We start from the raw sequence: 24,347 nt of genomic DNA on the forward strand, positions 1-24,347 counted from the left end.
CTCCCTGCACACTTTACATTATTTAATGCTTCCCCCGAATTGTACTTTAAAGAAGAGAAATCCATTATTGCACTTATATTAGGCCACCAAAGAAAGCTTTACTTCCACCTTTGCTTTGAAGGTTACAGAGCAAACCACAGGGCGCTACTGTTACTGTGATCCCTACAATGACAAATAGCACAGCGTTATTTCATTATGCCGCAGTTGTCTGTTTTGTCAAAGTATCGTGATTTCAGTCGGGATGTCTGAGGACAAATCCTATATCGTTAGACAGGAAGAAAGCCTCGCCACAGAGATAAGAGGCTGTGCAGAGATCTGTCAAGTACATCTGAATATGAGACGATCCGGGCTGCAGGCCAAACACAAGAGGGGGAAGAAGGAGCAACTGCGCTGCCTGGGATCAGAACAAAGTACAACCCTCATGCAGCGTTTCATGCCCCCGCCATATAAGTTTACATATGGATTTTAGACTCAGACACGCTGTTTTCTGCATCCTTTCGACTTAATCTGAGGCTAGACATCCCTCTCCTTTGGTTACAGGAGAGGAAATCTGAATGAAATTCTAACATAGGTCCAGGTTATTGATGATGTGGGCCCTTGCTTAATGCAAGAGTGGACTGTATAGAGTTCTTCCTGGAGCTGATAATCCTCCTTCACTGTGAACAGATCGCAAACTTTAAAAATGGTTTTGTTCCAGAATATTCTGAAGTGAACAACAACTTTCATTTAAAAAGAAATGTGTGTGTGTGTGTGTGTGTGTGTGTGTTTTTATCTCTATGCTCTCCCTCTGAGTCGTACATGCACAGACCTGTAATCACAGTCCTCATGTCTGACCGCTCCAGTGGAGTTGCTGGAGATAAAATACAGCGATCCATTCCCCTTAATGAAAGATTTCCTCCCTCACTTTTCTTGACTAAATACAGTTTGTTTAGCTTTTCTACTATTCCATAATGTGACGTTTTTAGTGCGTAGCTCCTTCACTCCCGTGGTTTCTGTGCCATCGTGTTCATGTTGCGGAAGATGTTTCTTACCTAACTTTTCGAAAGACCTGAGGACCTTTTTTTAAAGAATGTCTTCATCACTGCAGACCTACCATCATGTGCGTATTCCTAACCAGCAGTAAGGTACGTCTGATTCCCCAAAGGCAGGAGTTACAATCATTAGTGCTGTTCTAAGGATTTCATCGTAGCACTTTGGCCCCAAGGAGACATCGACATAAAAGAGAAGAGATAAAAGAGATTACAAGTTTGAGAGCGTGCTGATAATAATACCTCTTGAGGGCCATCGTGTTTCCTCTTGATTAACACCGTCCAGAGGTTAAATTGGGATTTATTATGAGGGCAGAGGGAGGGTGGGGTATGATTTAGGATTATAAATGCACAGTGAGGTGAGGCTATACGACGTTTTATTTGATCCTCAAAAACATTTGAATGAGCTCAGCTCTTGAAAGAAATGTCAGTTCTGGACCACTGAAACAGCTGTTTCCAAAACTCCACATCAGTGCTTATTCAGTGGCGACTGTCCATTTCTAAATGTGGAACACCTTACATTGAAAAAAGGCTGAGCGGCTTAGAAGTTGTTGTTTTCCACTTAGTTTGAGTGTCGGATGTTGTAACGCCAGAAAACAAACAATATCAATACCATGGCAACAATGATGAAGTCCTGTGCACCAGATTTAAGACAGGTCTTTTACATTACTAACAATGCAATCAAACTTATGCCAGTGTCTCAATTGCACAAATCCATAATGTTCAGATACCAAACATTGTAAAGCTTGGGCACTTTTTCGACTTTAAAACATGATGTTTTTAATCTTTTCCAAAAAGCATTGAAGAACCTTTGTCTGGATTCTGTGGACCAGGATTTACTCCCAATCTGTTGACCGTTGAAAACATATTGTCGACATTTTGTTAATCTTCTAATAACACGTCAGTTTATACCTTAGAGAACAACCTTTCACCTCAGAATCTCTGATTATGCTTTCGGGCTCTTACCTTGTGTGTTGTCATGGACACGCCGCTACATTCATAATGATGAGTCTGATTATTCAAATATGTTTGTTTAGCTCGCTAAGCCTAAGGCGGCTCATTTATGCATGAGTGCCCAGAGGCAGATAGCAACCATCCTTAGCCTGTCTCAACCTGAGACCCCCCCATAGCCCATAAACCTGCTATGATAATCAATCAGAGACAGGAAGTGAGGGATTGTTTTTGTTTTTTTTTGTTGTTTTTTTTTCAACTTGAGATCAAATCAAACCAGATCTAAAACTCCAGTATCATTTTACCGCTCTGTTTGTGTGTCTGTGTGTGTGTGTGTGTGTGTGTGTGTGTGTGTGTGTGTGTGTGTGTGTGTGTGTGTGTGTGTGTGTGTGTGTGTGTGTGTGTGTGTGTGTGTGTGTGTGTGTGTGTGCGTGCGTGCGTGTGCATGCTGAGCCTGTAGCACCTGAAATGTGCTCGCTCTATTTCTACATAAACAGCCCTGATGCACTCAGCACCTCTTACGGCAAATTAGAGCCACTCTGCCAGAATCCTTCTGTCAACATGTTTTTACTCTTTTTCTCTTTCTTGCTCTTTTGTGTCTGTTGTACTTAAAAATCTTCCTTTGCTAATTTTTCAGAGAACCAGATCCCCCATGGCTTCCCTACGATCGATATGGGCCCTCAGCTGAAGGTGGTAGAAAAGACCAGAACGGCCACCATGCTGTGTGCCGCCGGTGGAAACCCGGACCCGGAGATCTCCTGGTTCAAGGACATGCTTCCTGTGGATATCAGCAGCAGCAACGGGCGCATCAAACAGCTTCGCTCAGGTACAATTTGATGTGATTTGATTTAATATCATGAACAATTAGATTTGATCCGAGATCATTTCTTTAAGGCCCTTCTTACGTGACACACTGATGATGTAAGGAAAGCCGCAGGTTACAATCCGCCATCGAATACCAACACATGAGTCATGATGATGATGTGAAGCACAAAGGGCCTTTGTTGTAACGTATGACTTCATATGGTCTCTTTCATCACCAAGGACATGAAAGTTGTGCTCCAAATTTGTTACCTTGATACGTTAGCCGAGCTCTTGCAGATTTTCTTTCCTCACATCAGTGTCAGCGGTTTATAGCGCAGAAGTTGGAGGAAACTTGTTCCTGCTTGTTACGACACTGATGCATGAGTTTCTAACCTTCCAAAGTACAGAAAGGGAATTTTTCACCATATTAAATAATCCTTAATCCCCTCTTAAACATGCAGGCGAGAGCCAGTGATGCATTCGCTACCATTCAACCTTGCAGAGAACAAGAAAAAAAAAAATCAATGAGCTGATCTTTGTCCACTTGATAAATAAACAGTGGCCACATGACCCGGATCAGACAGAAAGGCTGCAAGGTGGAAAGATTAGAAGCTTTTGACCGGGCTCACTCTTGTCACTCCTTACTAAATCTACCTCACTTAGAGAGTGTCAGGCCAGGCTGCAGGTCTGACGCCCCGAAGATTAAAGATGAGAGCCACTCCAGAAAAAGCCTGGCCGCTAAAGCTGCCCAGTGGAAGCTGGATAGAGGTCACTGGGGCGCTTACACTGTCCATGTTCCTGCGATATTAAAAATGAGGCTCAACGACAAGAACATCCAAAGTTAGACTCAGATTTCTCACCAAGTAAACACTAATACAGCTACTTAATCGTTGTTATCATGTGACTGTGAGTTGTTTTATTCTTCCTCCAGCTTGGGTTGTCACAGGACTCGCATCGTAAACTTACACAACACTTGTAAAAATCTAACAGCATCAATAACCTGTTTCGATATCACAGCAACAAAAGTCCAGTGAACCCAATGTTGAATATTGCAAGCAAACTCCAGCACACTGTCCAGATAGCACAAACACATTGTTAATGTAATCAATGTTATCTCTTTTATTTCAGTAGAACCAACCTGCGAGTGAAGCTCTCACTTTTTCAAACCTTTGATTTTTTAACTTCCATACTGTAAATATAGAGGTTTACATTTATTTTATTAATGTTAAAAATTAGGTTTTAAATTAATTAATTCATAACTTCCTGAAAATAGATTTTTTTATTTTTTATTTGGCTAACCAGTCACTCCCTGCTAAGTGCTAAGGCTAGAGCAGCAAGAAAATCAACCGGTCTCACAGACGACTGGAGTGCATCCATAAGTGTGTAATAACTTTAAAATAGACTTTGAATCCATGCACCAAATTATCCAGACTCGTTTTGAATCGTTTGACGAAGATTCCCAGTCCTATTAAAATAACAGAGATTGTGCTGTTTTAAAACAGTGTACACATTCTGACAAACCTTATTATGGACAAACTCATAGTTCCTGAAAATGTGCTGATAATTGATGCCCTCAGACGAACACTTCTTATTATCTTTTACTGAACACCTTCTGCCTTTGTTACATTTCTGCGTGTGGCCTGATATGAGGCCAAAGATTTTAGTTTTGATTGCAGAAAAAGATGCGACGATTCGCTGCCACGGTAAACTAGAAGAAGGAACGTCGAGGTCTTTTTTTCTCCCATCAGATTGGCTCGGTTTTGAGCGAGCGTGCGCACTGATTAGATCTATCTTCTCTCGCCATCCAAGTCATTTACTCTGCACAGATACTCACTTCTTTTCAATGTGATTCCTCTGACCTGAATACTTTTTTCTTTGCATCACTCTATTGACTGAGTGTGACATTTAATTCATTTCTCTTGCACATTTACACTGACCTTTCTGCTTAAATGCAGTCTGGGGGTTGTTGGTAATTAGTTATTATGATCCAAAAATGTGCTGCTATGTAGCTGCAAGGACAAATGCAGCTTTAGCTATTTCTCTGCTTTAGTGAAAAAAATAGACATTTCTATTTAAAAATGGTTCTCAATAGATGTGTGTTTTTTTGACCATTAAGGACAGTCGGACACGAGCTCCTCAGCACTGATTGTGAACACTGAGCTTTGTCATTTTGCATTAAAGTGGCTTCTACTCTGTGCATTATTTTTCTCTCTGTGGCCTGTCAGAAGCCATGTTTTTCTCTCCCACTGTTGTAAGTGGATTACTAACTAATCTTTCAACCCTGTTTGCATCAAAATTACTCCCACCTAGGTGGTACACCAATTAGAGGTAAGGATGATGAAGTGTGTTGGAAAATATCACGTCCACACCATTCCCTCACAACCATATCAGACCCGTGCTGCACCTCCCTCTCCCCCAAAGCCACATCACCAGGTTCATCCACACTGTCGGCGCCAATCCACTCCCCCCCACGCCATCTCCTCCCAACCTGTTCTGTCTGCTGTCTGAGCCTCAACAAACACATAATCACCAACCCTGACGTCAGGAGAATGGGGATGCAAAAGTCCAAGGTGTTATCTTGTAAATGAGCCTCTTCAAGGCTCCTCCTATAGAAACGAACCACCTCTATGAACAAACATTCATACACAAACAAACCGCTTTCGAAGGCAGCTTCTCTCCGCTGCTTTTCCCTGCTGAAAGAGGCGAGCAGCAGCATTTTCAACTAAAGGCCACCATTGCCACAAGAGGCTCTACCTGCTTCCCCTCTGCAGCCTCAATGTAAACTAAAATGGCTGCATTTGCATACAGCATATGCAGCACTTCGCCCGCAGCATGGGAACAGGAGGGCTGGTCGAGATTGTTAAGATGGAAGCATCGACCCTTTTTTTTTTTATGATAATCATCTTTTCTCCCCACGAGTCGGAGACGTAAAAGGGTAAAAACTGAATCCATTTTGAGCTAGCTGTCTTCCTGTCTCAGTGTCCACAGCTCCTGTACAGGCCCGATTCAATGACATGTTTAACTCTTTAAGGCAGCCTGGTGGCATCCTATGTGTAATCTCTGCACAGGGAAACAGTAAAGTGACCTTGCAGAAGATCTGCCAGTGATTGAGCAGTTGGGAGTACTTGGAGGGATTTAGTGTTGCAGCGGAGACAACTGCCATAGCAGTAACCTTCTCCATTCCTGTAGTACTCCTACTGTTGTGTCCCATGGGAACATGGGCAGAGTGACAGATTGGTGACAACAGCATCAGTATGCAGGTGCATGTCAGTGCTGAATCAGACGGCGAGGAGCTCAACATGCAGAGCAAACACCTTGGAGGGAAGTGTTGTCATGGGATCTACACCGGTATTATCACATGTCACTGCTCCGCCCTGTTTCACTTCTCCTCTCTGGTCTCCCCCCCCCCCGCCTACGGTTGGTGGTACCTGTTTGTTACATTCATCTCATACTGCATGATGTACACAAATGTATTCTGACATCGTCTTATGCTGAGTATTTTTGTCATTTTCAAACTGCATGGTGGCTGGCCGCCTTTCATGCTCGTACCATGCTGTTTTGGAGACGTGATAGCAGCTATCACTCACTCGTGACGTACGTACTTGTACTGCTGTGAGAAGTAGTTTTATTTTCAACATCCATTTTTTTTTAAGTGTGAGAACAGGTAAGATTTCTGTTTTAGAGCTTTTTTTTTTTCTCTCTCTCTCTCTCTCTCTCTCTCTCTCTCTCTCTCCTTAAAGTTTGAGAGATTACAATTTGGCCCATCTGTCAGCCATTTGCAATTCAACAGATGAGATTATCTCATGGTTATGGACATGGGGTTTCAAAATAACCGTATCATGAATTCTCTCCTGGGCTTTCATGCTTTAAAGGAAACAACATGTTGGGCTTCCTTCTGATGGCTACAGCTACTCGCTGTTGTGAATACTAATCTTAGCCATCTGGCAGAGGATCGTCTTCCTCGACGGCTTCGTTGAGACGTGGTCAAAGAGTTTGTGATTAAAAGAACAGAGTAACGACCTCACTGCTGAGTGCAGCCACAACAATTGAACGAGGATACCTGTGCTGCTACCTAGCTCAGAGCTACGTTTAAAGCTAAATCAAGAAAATCACGTCTACAGTATTCAGTAAGATTTACCGTATACTCACTCACACTTTGATCTCATTATTTATTACAAATAATCAGAAAGCTACTTGATTACAGCAGCGTTTCTCTCACCAGTGTAATTATTGCCCTTTGGTCAATTCATCCACTTCCTTGTTTTTCTTGTGCTTGTTATACAGCTCAGCTTAGCTTCTTTCTAACATCTGGCTGTGACGGATAACACTCCATGACACAAACACTTTGGTTTATGTTCATAAGCAGACGACCTGCTCATACTGTGCTGGATGTGACATGTTGTTCAGATGATTAATTGACCCCCAGTCATGGTACCCCCCCCCCCTTAACACAACTAGGCAAATATTCTGTCCGTGGTTTCATTTAACTTGCCAAATCAGCTAAGTGCTTGCCATGAGCATTTTTCTTGACAAAACTGCGTCCATGTCGGGGGACATTTAATTATGCATGAATCGGGTTTGACTAGTTGACTACAGGCTCTCTAGCAAGTCACTGTGCAGATATCTGCTGTGGTTTCATGCCAAGTTTCATCTCATATTCCTCAACTGTCAAGACAGCTAAATTTGCTAATCCTCTATGCAGGAGCTCTACAAATTGAGAACAGCGAGGAGTCCGACCAAGGGAAATATGAATGTGTTGCCATGAACAGCGCCGGGACCCGTTACTCCGCTCCTGCCAATCTCTACGTACGAGGTAAAGTACAGAGACTGTTGTCTAAAGCTTTTACAAAAAAACAACCTTCCAACTGTTGAATTCATCTCGTTTCTTTGTGAATGTTCTTTGCTAACCTGTAACCATGAAACATGTTTTCTCTCTTTAAAGAGCCTGTCTCCTCCACGGTGCATTCTCACTGTGGAGTTCAGTTACTTTGGTTGATGAGAGCTCTTCTTTGCAGTGTGCAGCCTATGTTAGCTGTTGGCTCTTATGCATCTGCCAGGATGCAACAGATCACACCTTTGATTCCTGGAGCAATTGCATGGTGTAACTTCCAGCATGCATCTGCTCACCTCAGACCGAAGCAGAGCTGTTCAGCTAAGAAAAGTGAAAACCAGAATCAGAATCATTTTTTATTGTCAAGTGCAAGAAAAAAAATACTAAAATAACAAGAACTTAAATAAAATAAAATATGAGAAGCAATATACCAATATTTAAAATAGAATTTAAAAAAAGTCAAATATAAAGAATAAACATGTGAAAGACACAAATAGGGCCTTAAATTGTTCTTTAATTTCCACATTATTAATAGTTTGACAGATAATATTTACTGTTATCCTTTCCTTTTCTTTTCCCCATTACTAAGCTGAACTAACCTCAACCTCCTGTTTGGCACCAGGTGCAGCCCCTGAGAAAACAGCTTCATTGGAAAAAAAAGAAGTGTTTTCTCTGCTGGCATTGACAACCATGCCAGACCTCCTTTCTTTTTTATTTTGACTGTATCGAAAGGCTCCATTATTCCCCACACACACAACCCCGAGCCTCTGCAGACGTGGTGGGGTCTGGAGTTTCAGGGTTTGTTTTTGTTGCGGTGTCTCCGTGGGCAGGCTAATGCAGGGCAAAGGCAGCGTTGTACCTGTCCTGGAAAAAAGCTGGTATAGGGGAGAGAGAGTAGACTAGGTCAGCCCCTGCGGATAACACCAGCATGTCTGATGTACATGAAACAGAGTCGCTGCTCCAGTTGTTAGTGTGGGTGGAGGAGGGAGGGAGGAAAAGTGTCGGGGGTAAGAAAGAGACACTGTCAGCCATCTCTGCATAATTGTGTTAAAAGCACAAACGCATAGAGTATCACAAAGGCCATTTTATGGATGAGTTATTGCTTTGTCTCATTTTTCATCACTAAAGATAAAACAAGGAAATCAGTGTCCAAAGTTTACCTCTAAATCCAGACATGAATCATAAACCAATGATACAGGAAACCAGGAAGAGAGACTTCTTTATCTGCCCTTTTATAAATGCACCTCTTATCAACAGCTGGTCTTTTGATGAACACAAGTATATTTTACTTAGTAAAAAGTATCAAAAAAAATTGTTTTCATCAGACAGACCCTCCTCGTGGATCAGAGGGACCAGAGGTAAAATATACTCAAAGGAACATAGCGGCATTACATTTCAAGATAAAACACAGAGGGCTTCAGAAGGTTTAGATCTTAAATCGTGACAGGATGGGATAGTCAGCCAAACAGCAGAGGCGAGAAAGGGATGCACGTCTCGTCTATTAATCAGGACATGTCTGTCACAGGTGCAAACACAGCCCTTTTTCCCCCCTCAGAGGTAATTACAGTGGTTGTGTGGCTTGGCGCCAGCAGGGCCCCGAGGCCCAGCTAGTCTGTAACACCACCCAGGTAGCTGTCAACCCGATGGCCCCGGCACCGGCTTTTCCACCAGCCTCACCTCACCAGTGGAGAGATAGAAATCCAACGAACCGTAACCTTTTAAAAGTGTACTAGTGTGGATGGGAGAACAAAGGCTCCAGCTATGTTTTCACTCCGTCTTTGTTACTGCGGCGGGAATGAGGAGACGCGACCCGGGGGCTGTGCTATCACCTCGCTGCTTGATTGGGTTTAAAACATGAGGGAGGCGAGACAAGTGGCCTCTGACATCCCTCTCTTTCCTCTCCTGTTGTTATGTGTGTGTGTGTCTGTATATATTTTTTTTTATTCTTGGACTCCGGAGGGGAGATTTAGGGGCTTACAACATCTGCCATGAAACCTGTAAACATAACAAGCTCTGGAGGCAAACGGGTTATTTGACAACTGTTACATTTTAAAGTGTTGATGTGCAGCAGAAGGTAGATAACATCGGGCGATTCCAAACTTTGGACAAAAAAAAACAAAACAAAAAAAAAACACATTTTATGTAGCCTACGAACGAAAAACAAAAAACAAACACAATTTCACAAATTCTAAAACCTTTGAAGTATCAAAAATATTGCGACGAAGTCATCTGGGTGACTGGGTTTCAAAATTTCATTAGACTTTTGAATAAATCATGAAAAAACTTTATTTAATCATCGTCTTCAAAGAATCATCCCAAACATCATCCCCTCTGGGTAGAACAGTCATTTGTAGGCATAAAACGCCAAAAAGTTATAACTACTTGGAGGTGACAGAATGATGGTATTTTCCTCTATAAAACACACACACACACACACACACACACACACACACACACAGACACACTGCACACATTCAAAGCGTTTGTTTGGGGTCGGTGTTTGGTGTCTCCAAATGTGTTTCTGTTTTCTGTTTTTTTCAACTCACTGCCGCTACCTGATCCCCATCCTGTCTGCAGGTACACACACATGCTGCCAGCACCACCCATGTCTTGACATTTTAGAGCCACCAAAGAATGATGTTCTCATATTTCAGTGTGGTGGGGGTGGTGAGGCTGAAGGAGGAGGGCACTTTCCTGAGCGGGGGGGGGGGAGGGGTCTACTCATGAATTGTTTGTCCCTTCCAGCGTCTGTATCTATTTATGTCCTTCCACTTCTCATCCATTAAGAGTGTGTGGGTGTTTGTAGGTGTGTGCAGGTGCGTTGCAGGTCACCCCCCCCCCCCCCCCACCCCCCCACCACCACCACCACCCGCCCACACCCCCTCTGTAAAGGAGGGCTCCATCAACGTGGGCAGAATCGCAAGCGTCCTGTGATTGTGCATCAGAGTTCATTTGTCAAGTGCTTCTCCCACAACGGAGGAGGGATGTCAGCTTCTGTCTGCTGGCACTGCTTCATATATCCATGTGACATGTCAATATGTCATCGAGGATAAAGTGCTGCAGACGGGCTTCTTTTGAACCGAAATATCTCCATGCTGTTCTGTGTGTGTCTGCGCAGGTGTCAGGGAGAGAAGCTAACAAACCGATCAACTCAGCTCAATCATGAATTGGGATTCAGTCCTTAAATTATTAGTGTGATTGTTAACATCATGAATGCCTCAATAGTCTATCATATAAATGATGTTGTGTATTACGATATATAAACAAAAATCTGACAAACTGTTAATTCTTTAAATCCTTTACATCCATTTGATTAGATTTTTTTTTTAAAGCACCTGGGAGGAACTTTTGGTTTAAGAGGCTTCTGTGGACTAAAATCAGTTCCTCTTACCACTTTGCTGATTTGTACGGCAATGTTTTCATATAAAACAATCCTTCTTGCTTCATAAAACTGTAAGTCAGTCTCGACTATACTTTCAAGAGACTTACAAACAAAAAATTCACTCTAATACAGTTATAGAAAAAAACAATGCTCAGTCCTAGTTTGAAGTGAGTTTCCCTCCCTGGGACTGTTTTACTCTGTCTATCTGTGTCATGTCACTAACCTCCACTGTCTTCAGAAACACTGTTCTGTTTCACTGTGTTGTTTCCTCTCCACTTTTGTATCTTTTCATTCCATCGCTCACCTCCATCAAATCACTTCATCCTCAAACAGATCAGCGGGAAGGTTGGTCATTTTCACTTTTAATCCTCCCCTTTCCGTTTGATCCAGGTCCCACAGGTCCACTGCCCTTTCCAGCCCCATCCAATGAGAACATAGAAACCCCTCCCTTCAAAAAAAAAAAACTGCATCGTTTTGACAGCTCTCCTTTATCCATTTAAGTGTAACTGTGTTGCTGCATGAATCCTTGAATAGTTGTTGCATGCCTCCTGATGCCACTCCCCCTAACCCTGTTTCTCGTAGCTGTGCCAAAACACACAGTATGTATGTAGCATCCACACCCATATAGTGTGTTGTGTAATACACCTCATCGTGTAGCTCCCTTCACCCCCTTAGATTGTCCACCTGTCTCTGTATTCACGTCAAATATATTCGATGGATGACTTCTGTATTCAGGTGGCAACCGGATGTGTCAGGTATTTGCCCCCCCCCCCCCCACACACACCAAGGGACATGGATAAAACTGACAAAGCCTCCATGGGGGATTAGGCCTGTGTGGCTAACCTCTTCCAAGGGACTGAATGATGTGATAGGCACATGTTATCTTAATGAGAAGATAAACACCCCCCCCCCCCCCCCTCGTTCTCATGTGATGTTGCAACAGGAGGCCAAGCAGATGTTCAAAAGCGTCCAAATAAAACACTTCCATTTAATTTGACTTGATTTGCTGGATAGCAGCCTATCATTAAAAATTAAAGCAACAAAAGTGCTGGCTTTTTATAAAAAAGGGGGGGGGGGGGCAAGATCTGGATTTATGTACAATATGTCATCTTTTAGATACAATGTGAGGATTGAATTTTTCAAGTCACAACTTCACTCACCTGAGGTCACCCTGAACAGAAGCACGTTAGCGTAGCGTAGCATATTGTATCTCATTGTGAGCAAAAGTGCAATTCTTCACCCCTGCTCTAAAAGAGACTGTATGTTGATGGAATAATTTTCACACTTGTTTTTATCTGCAAAACCCTTCAGCACAAAGAGCTGACCTATGGAATATTTAAGAATGAGCTGGCAGTGTGCTGACAGGGGGGATGATCAGCTATCATAGTTGCCCAGCACTGCTGCCAGGAAGCCTGGGAGCCCGCTGACTCCATGCCAGTGTGCTCAAATATTGATTGACTGAACAGGTTCTGCTATCCCTGGGCACTTTGTCAAGGCAGTTAAATTTATAGGTATCCAGCAAGCGGGCAGGCAGAGTGGAGACAGGGCTTATTTTGTGGTTTTGATAGAGTCCCGGAGCCCGTCTCTCCAAACCGCTCTCAACAGGAGAGAGGCTTCGGGGGAATCGATAACAATTACCTGCCCTCTAGTCATTTGTTCCACAGCACCTCTCCAAACTTAACCGCACGACATGAATTATTCACAACATTAAGTGTTCAATATACACAGCCCCCATTGACTGACTGCTCTTAGCACTGTTTAGTCTATGGTATCATGAAAAAATAACAGATACTTTGAGCCTAATGGTTTTACATTAGGGCCGCTTCTCTCAGGTTTCTCTCTTTCATCAGCAGGTGTTGTGAAAAAAAAAATAGCTGCAGTTGGAGAATTTTAGTCGCGTGAGAAGACACAGGTGGCCTTCAACATAAGTGGAACGCTTTTTTCTCTCGAAAACACTCAAAGGAAAGTGTGTCAGGCATTAGCCACACATGAGATCAGATGTTCAGTCATTAACAGGAGAAAAAAAAATGGATGGAGCGCCTCCTTTATCTTCTTCCATCAGCTTGCTTAGGCTTGTGATCTCATCCCATGTCTTTCCCAAAGTCCAGTGCATGCTCTGCTTGAGAAAGTCTTCCCTGTCCTGTTCCCAGGCTGGTAACGCTCCCTTAACTGTGCTCTACTGGCGTCAAAAATCTGCCATATTCCTGTGAGCCTTGAAAGCAGATGTCATGGCTGATGTTCTTTCTGGACTGTCCATATCCGTCACTTTTCCTGCATGCAACCATCCTTACAGTGTAGAAACTTCCAAACAAGTACCCTTCCAGTTATCCTGATGTTTTTGTTTTGTGAACGTCACATCATTTTAATTATTGACCGCATCATTACCTTATCCTTGACTTCAGCTGACCTAACGTTCTGCTTTGATTTTTGTTTGCCAAACTCCCCCTTTAAAATGTATTCCAGTGAAAAGAACTGATTGATTTGGGAGTTAAAGTCAGAGGTGAAAGGAAACACAAAATCCCCGATTCCATTGCATGAATTTTCCCCTCTTGTTTGTGGCTCAGACCTGTCTAACTTCATTTTCTTTTCACTTGAAAACTAGCCCAGCAGTTTAAGCCCACATGATTGTATTGATGATTAAAGAAAAAAAAAAACTGCAGCAGGTCTATATAAAGCACCTCAATTATTTTGGGATCATTCAGATGTGAACCAGTTCCCCCCCTTATTGCAATGCGGTCCAGAGAAACCTGCTTTTCCTAACTGGAATCTAAAAAGGTGTTTTATTTTGGTGTGTTTTTCCCATTTCACCACATAATGAGGGGAATAACAAGTACGGCTGTATAGTAACAACGTTCTGGTTCAAATTAGCTTGTGGAGGGAGGGGTTAAGGAGGTGTGTGGAGGGAGGCTCACATTTGAAAATCCATTTTCATGGAGACCGGTGCAAAAGAGCAATTACAGTCAAGGGCTTTTTTTTCTTCCTCGGGAGCTGTTGTAGCGCATTAGGGGAAACAAGCAGGATAAATTGTGCAGGGATAGCTTCATGTCATGGAGTTTTGAATACATAAGACCAGTGTAATCAGGATAGGACTGGTGGGTCATTACGAGGGAGCTAAATGTTTGGCTTGGCTTCACTTTCTATGTATTTGAAGGTTAAAGTAACAAGAGCTCCTCCTTCCCAAGTTCTGCAAATATTATGGCAGTATGTCATAAAGTTATCCGCTCTGACACTGATGGGATGTTCACATGGCAGTGTCAAGCAAAACGACGAGCAGATAAGTTTGTTACGGTTGCTAAAAGTTGCCAGGAAAAGATCTTAAGTGTGCAAATACGTCAGGCATGTCTTTATTTAGACAGAAAACAAGCCCTATGTAAATGCTGGTTGCCTGTTTATTCTGGGCCAGCCATTCAGCGTTGCATTGAGGCTCTGCATCGGTGTTTGCCTTGTCCCTGGCGACATCAACGGGCCCTTCTTGTCTCCATGGGAACCCCTTTTTAATGTCAGCCTATCTGCATATCAGAACTGCACAAAGAGAGCGAGGGAGAAAGACAGGCCGAGCGAGGAGGAGCCAGAGAGAGGGAGCGGGAGGACAAATCAAACAATGCCATCTCCACAGGGACCCTCAATGATGCAACTCTCACTGCCATTTGACACTTTGACAAAAGAGGGCCCAGGCAAAGTCTCCACAAAAACTGGGCTATTTTTTTTTTTTATATATTCCCTTTTGTAGGCTAGAGGATAAAACACCCCCTCAAAGTTTTCTTGTGAATTTCCAGAGCCATCTTATGACAGTCCTATTATCCCCATTGTGCTCGCCTGCACACTCGGACAAAAGCGATCAACTCGCTATTCTGTTTGCCTTTCTGTGTTAGCTTTTAGCCGTGTGTTGTTGTATGGGGCAAAGCCATTCATTAAATAAGGGGGGGGGGGGGAAAAATCATATTCACCTAACTTATCAAACCTGCTCACCATTTCCGCCTGCTTCTTTTTGTAGTGCGAAGGGTCCCGCCCAGGTTCTCCATTCCACCCACCAACCAAGAGGTGATGCCAGGGGGCAGCGTCAACCTCACATGTGTGGCAGTGGGCTCACCCATGCCCTACGTCAAGTGGATCATGGGTCAGCTGGAGCTCACCAAGGAGGAAGAGATGCCGCTCGGACGGAACGTGTTGGAGGTCACCAACATCCGAGAGTCAGCGAACTACACCTGCGTGGCCATGTCCTCTCTGGGCATGATAGAAGCCACCGCTCAGGTGACAGTAAAAGGTAAGAGCTGTCCTTCTGACCTCTCCTCACGCGTTTCCATCTATGTATCTGTTGATGTAACAGCATTGACTCTGCTGTTTGTGTTGCGTCAACCCACAGGCCCCCTTTCACACATGCATCCCTCAAAATGTTTTGAAAAATTGCAGGACTGCCTGCACCTGACATCGACCTGAGTCGCACTTAAATTTAAACTGAGATTTTCACTGCCCTTCCCCGGTCTTTGCTTTTATATCCATTCAATGTATCATTGAACTCATTACAGCATCAAGAAACGAGTGGAACAGAGCATACTGGCGAACAAGAGAGAGCACAGAGCTGCTTTATTACGTGCACAGTAATCGCACTGATCAAGTGATATATTATCATACTGGCCTCTCTCTCGCACTGAAATGTTACTGAATCCATCCTGCTGCTTTGAAATGATAACTCACCCTGACTTCGTGCAGAAAAAACTCCTCCTGACGCTGGCAGACAAAAAGTCAGGTTAAAAAAAAAAACCTTGCGTTCAGATATGCAGCTCCCCCCCGACAGTTTTGGGAACATTTCAGGGCCTTTTGATCATGTGTGAGAACACCAATTGTCTACGGAAACATTGTTCTGTTTCACCGTGTCGTTCCCTCTTCACTTTTGTATGCTCTCATTTCATCGCTCCCCTTCATCCTCTAACAGATCAGCGTGAAGGTTGGTCATTTCTCTTTAACTTGATGCAGCTTTTAAATGAGGTCAACCATCCTTCGCAGTTGTTCTTGCATGCCTCCAAATGCCACCCCCCCCCCCACCCCCCCAGACAGCGTTTCAATTAGCCTTGCCAAAACACACAATCTTTGTCGTGTTATGCTGCTATGCATTCCTCCCGACCGCACCCATGTAGTCCCTGACAAGCACGTCATCTTAAACCTACAGCTTCATTCACCCTCAGCAGGCTGTGATGGATGACTTTGGTATTCAAGGGGCCGCCAGATTTGTCAGGTATTTAGGCAGCAACACCGTGCTCTCCCACTGAGGGACACGGGTATCAGGCCTGACAAAGCCGTTCTCCGGGGATTACCGCCAGAGGCATCCTCTACCAAGACTCTGCATGATGTGATCGGCAAATGTAGCCCTAATGAGCACTGATGTGATGCTTGTGTGAGTGTGTGTGTGTGTGTGTGTGTGTGTGTGTGTGTGTGTGTGTGTTTCTGCATGTTTGTTTCCGCCTGTTTTCAGTATGAAAGTGTAAGTGTGATTCGACCCACCTGTGTGTACGCGACGATGTGAGTGTGTCGTCTACCCATTGCAGCCTCCCTTATCAGTTGTTGTCTGTATTGATCCCTCTTTCCTCTCGGCTGATCGATACTCTGAATGTCACTGTCATTTAGAGAGACCAAAGAAAACAGCCCCCTCTTCTCCAAGGAGGATAATGAAGATGCTTTCTTTTGTTTGTTTCTGTCATAAACTCACAACAGGAACCACTCTTGCAATTTTCTTGTTTTGTCAGTAATGACCAGGCCGTTTATAAAGCACGAAATTGGGATTTCTGTCTGCCTTTTATATTCCTTTTGGGATATTGGCTGCCGACAGCACTATAAGGATTAGCTTATGAAACAATCATTTCATTGCTATGAGTTACCGAATGGAGAATTACAGTCATGTCTTTCCTCTAAGAGAGCAGATTTTAGCTGCATTGTGCCTATATTTTCAGAACCATGATATATTATGTGTCAAACGTCCAATGTTTCTCAAATTACCCGTAAGTCCTGAGGGTCCATTCATAATTTCAAAGCTAATACCCTCGTTTTCCCTCGTCAGCCTTGCCTAAGCCTCCCACCTCCCTGATTGTGACTGAGACGACAGCCACCAGTGTGACTCTCACCTGGGACTCTGGAAACCCCGAGCCTGTGTCCTACTACATGATCCAGTACAGAGCCAAGTCGTCCGACAACGGCTTCCAGGAGGTGGAAGGTGTGGCAACCACCCGTTACAGTATCGGTGGACTCAGCCCTTACTCTGAGTATGAATTCCGTGTCATGGCTGTCAACAACATCGGCCGCGGGCCGCCCAGCGACCCCGTGGAGACGCGCACTGGCGAACAGGCCCCCTCCTCACCGCCCCTGCATGTCCAAGCGCGCATGCTGAGTGCCAGCACCATGCTGGTCCAATGGGAGCCGCCCGAGGAACCCAACGGGCAAATCAGAGGCTACCGGGTCTACTACAGCTCCGACCTGACAGCTCCGCTCAGCGCCTGGCAGAAACACAACACAGACGACAGCAGCCTAACAACCATCTCAGGTCTGACTCCTGATATCACCTACAGCCTGAGGGTGCTGGGCTTCACCTCAGTAGGTGACGGGCCACCTTCTGACATCCTGCAAGTCAAAACCCAGCAGGGAGGTAAGCAGCTGTGTGTGCTCTGTATCTCAATGACTGTGTGCAAGTTCGTGGACATTTCAAAGAGCTCATCAAAGATCACATCGTAGGCCATTTTTAGTTGTGCAGACATGTTCGATGGAAAGAATGTTTAAGAACGTTTCCCTTAATATGTTGAAAAATGTTTTTATTTTGCGGGTTGAATTAAAACTTTATTTTATGAAATTGAATCTTAAAACCACCGCAGCTTTGGGAAACCAATTACACTGATTTAAGAACAAAATACTATTATTGTAGCACATTTAATGAACAGAAAACACATGTACAGGATTAATAATGTTGGGAATGTATTAAAAGAGTACATCAGTTTTAAATGAGTCACACACTATATATGTATATGTGTGTGTACATCTGCACTGTTTTCATCGTTCTGTTTATGTATTGGTGCGTCTGTGCCATGTCTTTATCCTCAGCTGTTTGTGTGATGTAGTTAACGTTGCTGACACTATAGAGAACATTTAGCTTTATTATAGAGCTGCCTTTGTTCCCTTGATTCTTCAACTTTTGCCCTCTTGCCCCTGTGTACCCAGTCCCTGCACAGCCGTCCAGCTTTGAGGCCGAAGCTGAGCTGGATAGCCGCATTCTGCTAACGTGGCTGTGGCCCGTGCAGGACCCCATCACTAAGTATGAGCTGCAGTACTGGGAGGCTGGCATAGACAACAAGGTTAGAATAACAATATGGAGTTACAACTATTTCATAACTTGTTTTTCTCTTTTTTTTGGTTCTTCTTTTTCTTATCTGTCTCTCTACCCGTCTATCTATCTGGCTATCTTATTTACACATTTCTTGTTATGCTGGGAGAGTCCAGACGAATACATCTTGCTCTTCATGATGCAATTTTTCTGAATGGGAATCTGCAGCTGAAGCAATGAAATGGTATCTCTGCACTCAACTCTAAAGCGCTTGAGAACCAACTAGTGCAGTAACAGAAAGCGAAGCTATCTATCTATCTATCTATCTATCTATCTATCTATCTATCTATCTATCTATCTATCTATCTATCTATCTATCTATCTATCTATCTATCTATCTATCTATCTATCTATCTATCTATCTATCTATCTATCTATCTATCTATCTATCTATCTATCTATCTATCTATCTATCTATCTATCTATCTATCTATCTATCTATCTATCTATCTATCTATCTATCTATCTATCTATCTATCTATCTATCTATCTATCTATCTATCTATCTATCTATCTATCTATCTATCTATCTATCTATCTATCTATCTATCTATCTATCTATCTATCTATCTATCTATCTATCTTACCCTGTTAAGGCTTCGATCATCTCTGATGGACCACTGCAACGCCTTTGAACTCGTTTTTTTTTTTAATTTTTAATTTTTTTTTACTACTTGTTCGCTACTTTAGATGCATGTCAGGAAAGTGAGACAGCAGTCTGGGCTTTAGGATTAAAGTTGAAGATTAATTCCTCCGTGTTTGATTCCCTCCAGATACATGTGACCTTCAACCCAGCCGGCTCATATGCTGTGGATGGTCTAAAGCCAGACACCTTGTACCGCTTCTCTCTGGCTGCCCGTTCTGAGATGGGTTTAGGAGTCTACACACAGCCCATCGAGGCCCGCACAGCTCAGTCCAGTAAGTCCATCAGTTTTGTTCTCTGGCGTCGTCTCTTTATCTGTCTTAACTGCTTTCTGTCCACTAACCAGACTTACTTTGTCGAGTAACAGACGCCCACAGTGGGCTGAAGTCAGGTATAGGTCTAGGCAGGACAAATTGGAGTTTCATAGAGCTTAAATCAGACAACGTTGGCATCTTGAATGTCAAATCAATTTCTGCACAACATATAGTGCTGACAATGCAGCCATCCCGGTCAGCCTCACGCTTCCACCGCCTCCCCTCTGTCACCAACACTAACCCTCCTGTCCGTCTATCTGAGGGGCAGGCTCTGTGTCCCGTGTCAAAGGTACGTTTAATGTGTCCTATCCCCACATTCGTGAGCCCTGCTGTGGTTTTTTTTTTTTTTTTTTGCCTCAAATCATCATGATGTGCTTTTACAATGCCAGCACTCAAAACGTCACTCTCTGTCAGCTGACTGCTGATTTTTTTTAATGCTGTGGTGGCAACTTGGAGCTCAACCAGGAGGCTTATGTACAGTGATTTTACCTTGCACACATTCTCTGCCATACGACATTGCTTTTAAAAAACAAGAACATTTAGACAAAATATACCTTTTCTAATATACTCCCGTATTGTGTTTATCTGTAAAGCATCACTGTTGAAATACGACTCCTGGCTGAAAGTGACTGGAGATACTCTGTCAGAGATTCAGCTGTTGAAACTACAGAAGCCCTCTGTACACTCAGAGTGGAGCTTCATCTCACTTAAAGATCTTTGAGTATTGACATCAGCTTGTGCAGAGCATCCCAACCTGCCAAAAGACACGTTTAATATTGGCTGGCCGTCAAGCTACTCATGCAATTAGCGCTAATTAGTGACAGCTGATTTGTGCGCACTCGCACCGCTGATCACATTCACACCCTCTAATTTCTGCTGGCATTTCCCGCAAAATGCTGCACTGTAGAAGCTGGCTTCGAAGCAGCTCTGCAGCGTTGGATGGAGGGAATGGGGGATCAGATTTTAGTCAGGTCTATTTAAGTGGATAGAGGTCGTATAAAACTAGCCACAGTTGCCCTTGTTAGCAATCCTTGGGATTGGCTTAGGACAGCTCCAGTACTTTTATTATCTTATCTTTGGCCAAGTTAAATCTCATGCCAGTGGTTTCAGCCTTTTATAATAAAAATAATAGCTACATGCTTAAAAGTTTGTCCAAAACATTGTCAGTGTTGCTCCAACTGAAACATAAGTCCAGCCAGTTCAGGGCTCACAAGAGAAAAGAAAATCTAAAGTACACCAAAGTGATGAAGATTTCTCTTTGAAGTGTTTCCCTGTTTGGACCAATACCTCTGACAAACACAGAGTTATAAAAGTGTCAGTCTACATCATGAGTGGTGATGAGTGTGTGTCCTTGCAGCTCCTGACAGCAGGAGACACAAGGACACAGCATTGGGATTTCATGGCGAAAGGACTGTGTGCATGAAATGAGCCGTCTCCCTGGGAAGAATAGGAGACCGAAGCAGTGGGAGAGTGTGACATTTTTTGTGCAACATATTGAAACTTTTTTTTTTTTTTTTTAATATTCAGAGCATTGAACACAACAAAGCTGTTTATATATTTCTTAGAGACGTTCACAAATGTCCAAACAAGAAATTCACATTCTGCAAAAATGCAGAGTGATGAAATATTTCAGCCACCGCGTGAGAGAGGTTCAAAATGAGTTCAAGGTCGAGAGGTCATTTCCAAACAAAAAATCACAACAGACAATTGGGAATAGATTCATAAAGTGCGTACTGGTCTATATTTAGAAAAAATGACAGAAACAGAAAATACTACATTTTCCATCATTAACATCTAATGCTTAGACTGGAATCATGTGGATTGATTCACATCATATATAAATGCTTTGATAATTAAATACTAGGCTTGACAATTGGGAATAAGTTGCAGTAGAGCGAGGCACTTTTTTCCCTCCATCAATAATTCTCTCTCTATTTTAGGCCCACTCTTTGGCTCTGAGGCAAATGTATTTCCCGTGGTGTTGTCCTCCCCTCATCCAATTTGACTTTGATCGAGCATATTTTCATCCAGACCTCGGTATCACAATCTATCCTGACAATCATGGCCATTGTTTTGATTCGCTCCGTCACCCTTTTGTAATGCATGTGGTGTTTGTCGGGTCTTTGTAGTTCTTTGTCCACTCTCCAGTGAGACCACCTGAGGAGACTCGGCCCTCTTTTGTTAAGCCGAGGTGAAGTTTCATTTTTCTGGCACGAGTTCTTCGGATTCTTATTTGAGCTAGCTGTTCACTGCTCTGCTTATTGAAATGAAAAGAAGTATTAGGGGCATGTTTGTGTGAACACCATGCTTTGAGTTTTATTTCTCGTGGTTCATTTTGTTCTTTTTGGAGAGGCCCTTTATTTTGTCAAGTGGAATAAGTTGTTTTGTTGAGTATTGAGTTAGATGCATGTAATATATGAATGCTGTTGTGTTTGTTTTCAATGTTGTTCCCTGTTTTTAAATGGTTTATTCGTTTTTCAGTTTTTCTCCGGACTTGAGAGTTTCTTTTGTGCTGCAGCTCTTTTGATATCTGGATCATATTGTTTTCAATAATATTATTATTCTGCGTGGAGATGTAGCTTTAAATTAGCCCCCTCATACATATATGTTACACTGTATACTGCCTGCTTTACGTGTGTTTTACACACACTGAGCTTGGACATGCGAGAAACGTTTGTGCGTTTAAAGTAAACAGGGTGAACGCAATACCAATCTATCAATCAATCAATCAATCAATCATTGTTTGTAAAGCGCCAGTTCACAACAAGTGTTATAGGTGGGATATATAAATGGGATAATAAGCAGGAAAGATTTCACCTTCACAAGGTCTCATTAAAGACATGGTTTAAAAGCATCACATTTATTTATTTTAATTGAACATAGTTTGGATGCAAAGCTTGAATCTGAAAGAGGTCAGAGCTTCATTTTAAATTTTGTCCCTTTTCAGTAAATGGTACAAAATAATTTAGAACGTTGAATAAAAATAAACTCCTTAACACCAATAAAACACATGAAGCAATAAAGAACGAAAGACAGAAAATAAAGATTCAACATACAGTAATGTCAAAATGAAGACCGCTCTGGTTTGCTTTTAGATAGCACTCAAACTTTCTGACAGTGTTTATTTTATTTCACTTGTTCATATGTATATTTAATACTGGTGTACTTATTCTGTCCTCTCTCATAACAACAACAGGAGCCTTTTTCCACTGTCGTCGCTCCAAACCAGTTGTTGACTACAGCGTGAAGCTCCAATAATAACTGCTGATGATAGTCATTGATTATAAAGTCACATAATTATGTATAGGCTTCAGAGAAAGTGTGTGAGCACTTAGCGAGGTCAGTCCAGAGCTTGTGCATCCACGTGCTAACACCAGTCACCACGGTCAGGCTCTTGTTCCCACGCTCACACATCCACGGCCTCTTTATCGCTCTCCCTCCGCATGCTGCGCAGAGCAGCAGACAAGGCAGTTATGGACAAATTACATCTTTATAAAAGCATCGTCTTGTAAAATTTTGGCACATTTCATCTTCAGCTCAGACCACCCTGTAGTTTCATGGCCTCTCACATAAATGGAGTGCCAGACAGCTTCGACTGGAGCCGGATAATGTGTTTGTGCAGCCAATCTCTCAGTCCGGAGGTAGCATCCTGCGTAGCATGGAAGCTTTTTGTATTTGGGTATCAAAAGGAAAATGTCATATTCAAAGTTGGAAATTGTATTTCAGAGTTGGCAGCTACTCGATGAGTACACATGATTCGTGAACGTCAACAGCTCAGAAAGTGGGAGAAATCAAACTTTCTTTACACACGAGGACACATTCATAAACGTGGACAAGATTGGATGGTACTTGAAACCGTGTAAATGCAAAACATTTAAAATCTGATGACATTTTTAATGGTACATTCACAGTTATTTTGACAACCATACAAAAAGCTTCCAGTTTTACTTTAAGTTTGCTTGTGTTTTTTTTTATTTTATTTTTGTTCCGTGCCCTCCTCCGTGTGGTTGTCCCCCCCTTCCCCCTACAGCCCCGTCTGCCCCACCTCAGGATGTGCAATTGGTCAGCCTGAGCTCCACCAGCCTCAAGGTGAGTTGGGTGGCACCGCCCGCCGCCAGCCGCCACGGCGCCATTGTGCGCTACACAGTCAGCTACCAGGCCCTGTCTGGAGAGGACACTGAGCGGCACGAGGGGCCGGGCATCGGCGCCGACGCCACCAGCTATGTGCTGGAGGGCCTAGAGAAGTGGACTGAGTATCAGGTGTGGGTGAGGGCACACACTGACGTGGGTCCGGGCCCTGAGAGTGCCCCGGTGAGGATGAAAACCAAAGAGGATGGTAGGTTGAAACCTCGCCTTCAGAAGAGAGTGCTCAGACTCTTCTTTTTTTTTTCGCTTGGGGCTTCCTGTCACTGTTTTCCTTCATTCTCCTCGACAGCACATTCCTCTGTAACCTGCTGATCAATCCTGAGCTAATGAGTTACCTACTCCCTTCCACTTTCCAGCGCGCTCTTTTAAGCTTACACTCTTGACTTCATTGGCAGGTTGAGGCTCATCACCTCCGGGCCTGGGCTCTGCAACACTTTCCCCTCTGGTTTCATTGTCTGAATGCCTTCTTGTTTTTTTTCTTTTTCCTGCTCCGAAGAGAAAAAGGAGAAGAACTTCAGCTTTCTCTTCTTTCTCTCTTCCCTCTTTTTCTCACTTGTTCCCCATCTTGTTTGCTGTCTGACAGAGAGCAGAATCCCCTAAAAGGGAGTCGTCTATAATTAATGTGTTTGAAGTCCTCCGCAACACAGCTAATTTCATAGGAGAATTAAAGGCATTATAGACCACATGCTGTCCTGCTGAGGGTGTTTTGGGGACAGAGGAGACATTGAAGAAGTAAAGGATGGTTTTGATGTAGTCTTTCTGCAGTGTACCCAAGTCTATAAAAAACGTACAAGTCTGTTTTTTTGATTTGAGTACTTGGCTCCACATCACAAAACTCAGTTAGCAGAAGAAAATAACTTACTCAGCATATTTTAACTCTTCTGT

At 43.2% G+C, this 24,347-nt stretch overlaps 1 protein-coding gene across 14 annotated transcripts in view; it reads left to right on the forward strand.

Moving 5' to 3' along the window:
* Positions 1 to 24,347, forward strand: part of ptprfb (protein tyrosine phosphatase receptor type Fb) — a 170,486-nt gene that overhangs the window by 91,437 nt on the left and 54,702 nt on the right. For 6 of the 14 annotated variants that reach the window (XM_079348478.1, XM_079348471.1, XM_079348481.1 and 3 more), the window contains exons 5-12: positions 2,617 to 2,805; positions 5,094 to 5,111; positions 7,486 to 7,596; positions 14,991 to 15,260; positions 17,049 to 17,630; positions 18,197 to 18,330; positions 19,133 to 19,277; positions 23,347 to 23,652. In XM_079348478.1, coding sequence (XP_079204604.1) covers positions 2,617 to 2,805; positions 5,094 to 5,111; positions 7,486 to 7,596; positions 14,991 to 15,260; positions 17,049 to 17,630; positions 18,197 to 18,330; positions 19,133 to 19,277; positions 23,347 to 23,652 — 1,755 coding nt within the window. The remainder of the gene's footprint in view (positions 1 to 2,616; positions 2,806 to 5,093; positions 5,112 to 7,485; positions 7,597 to 14,990; positions 15,261 to 17,048; positions 17,631 to 18,196; positions 18,331 to 19,132; positions 19,278 to 23,346; positions 23,653 to 24,347) is intronic. The other 8 variants (XM_079348479.1, XM_079348483.1, XM_079348482.1 and 5 more) reach the window with 3 other exon arrangements.

This window comes from Symphodus melops, assembly GCF_947650265.1.
Source record: "Symphodus melops genome assembly, chromosome: 7".
Lineage (NCBI taxonomy): Eukaryota > Metazoa > Chordata > Actinopteri > Labriformes > Labridae > Symphodus > Symphodus melops.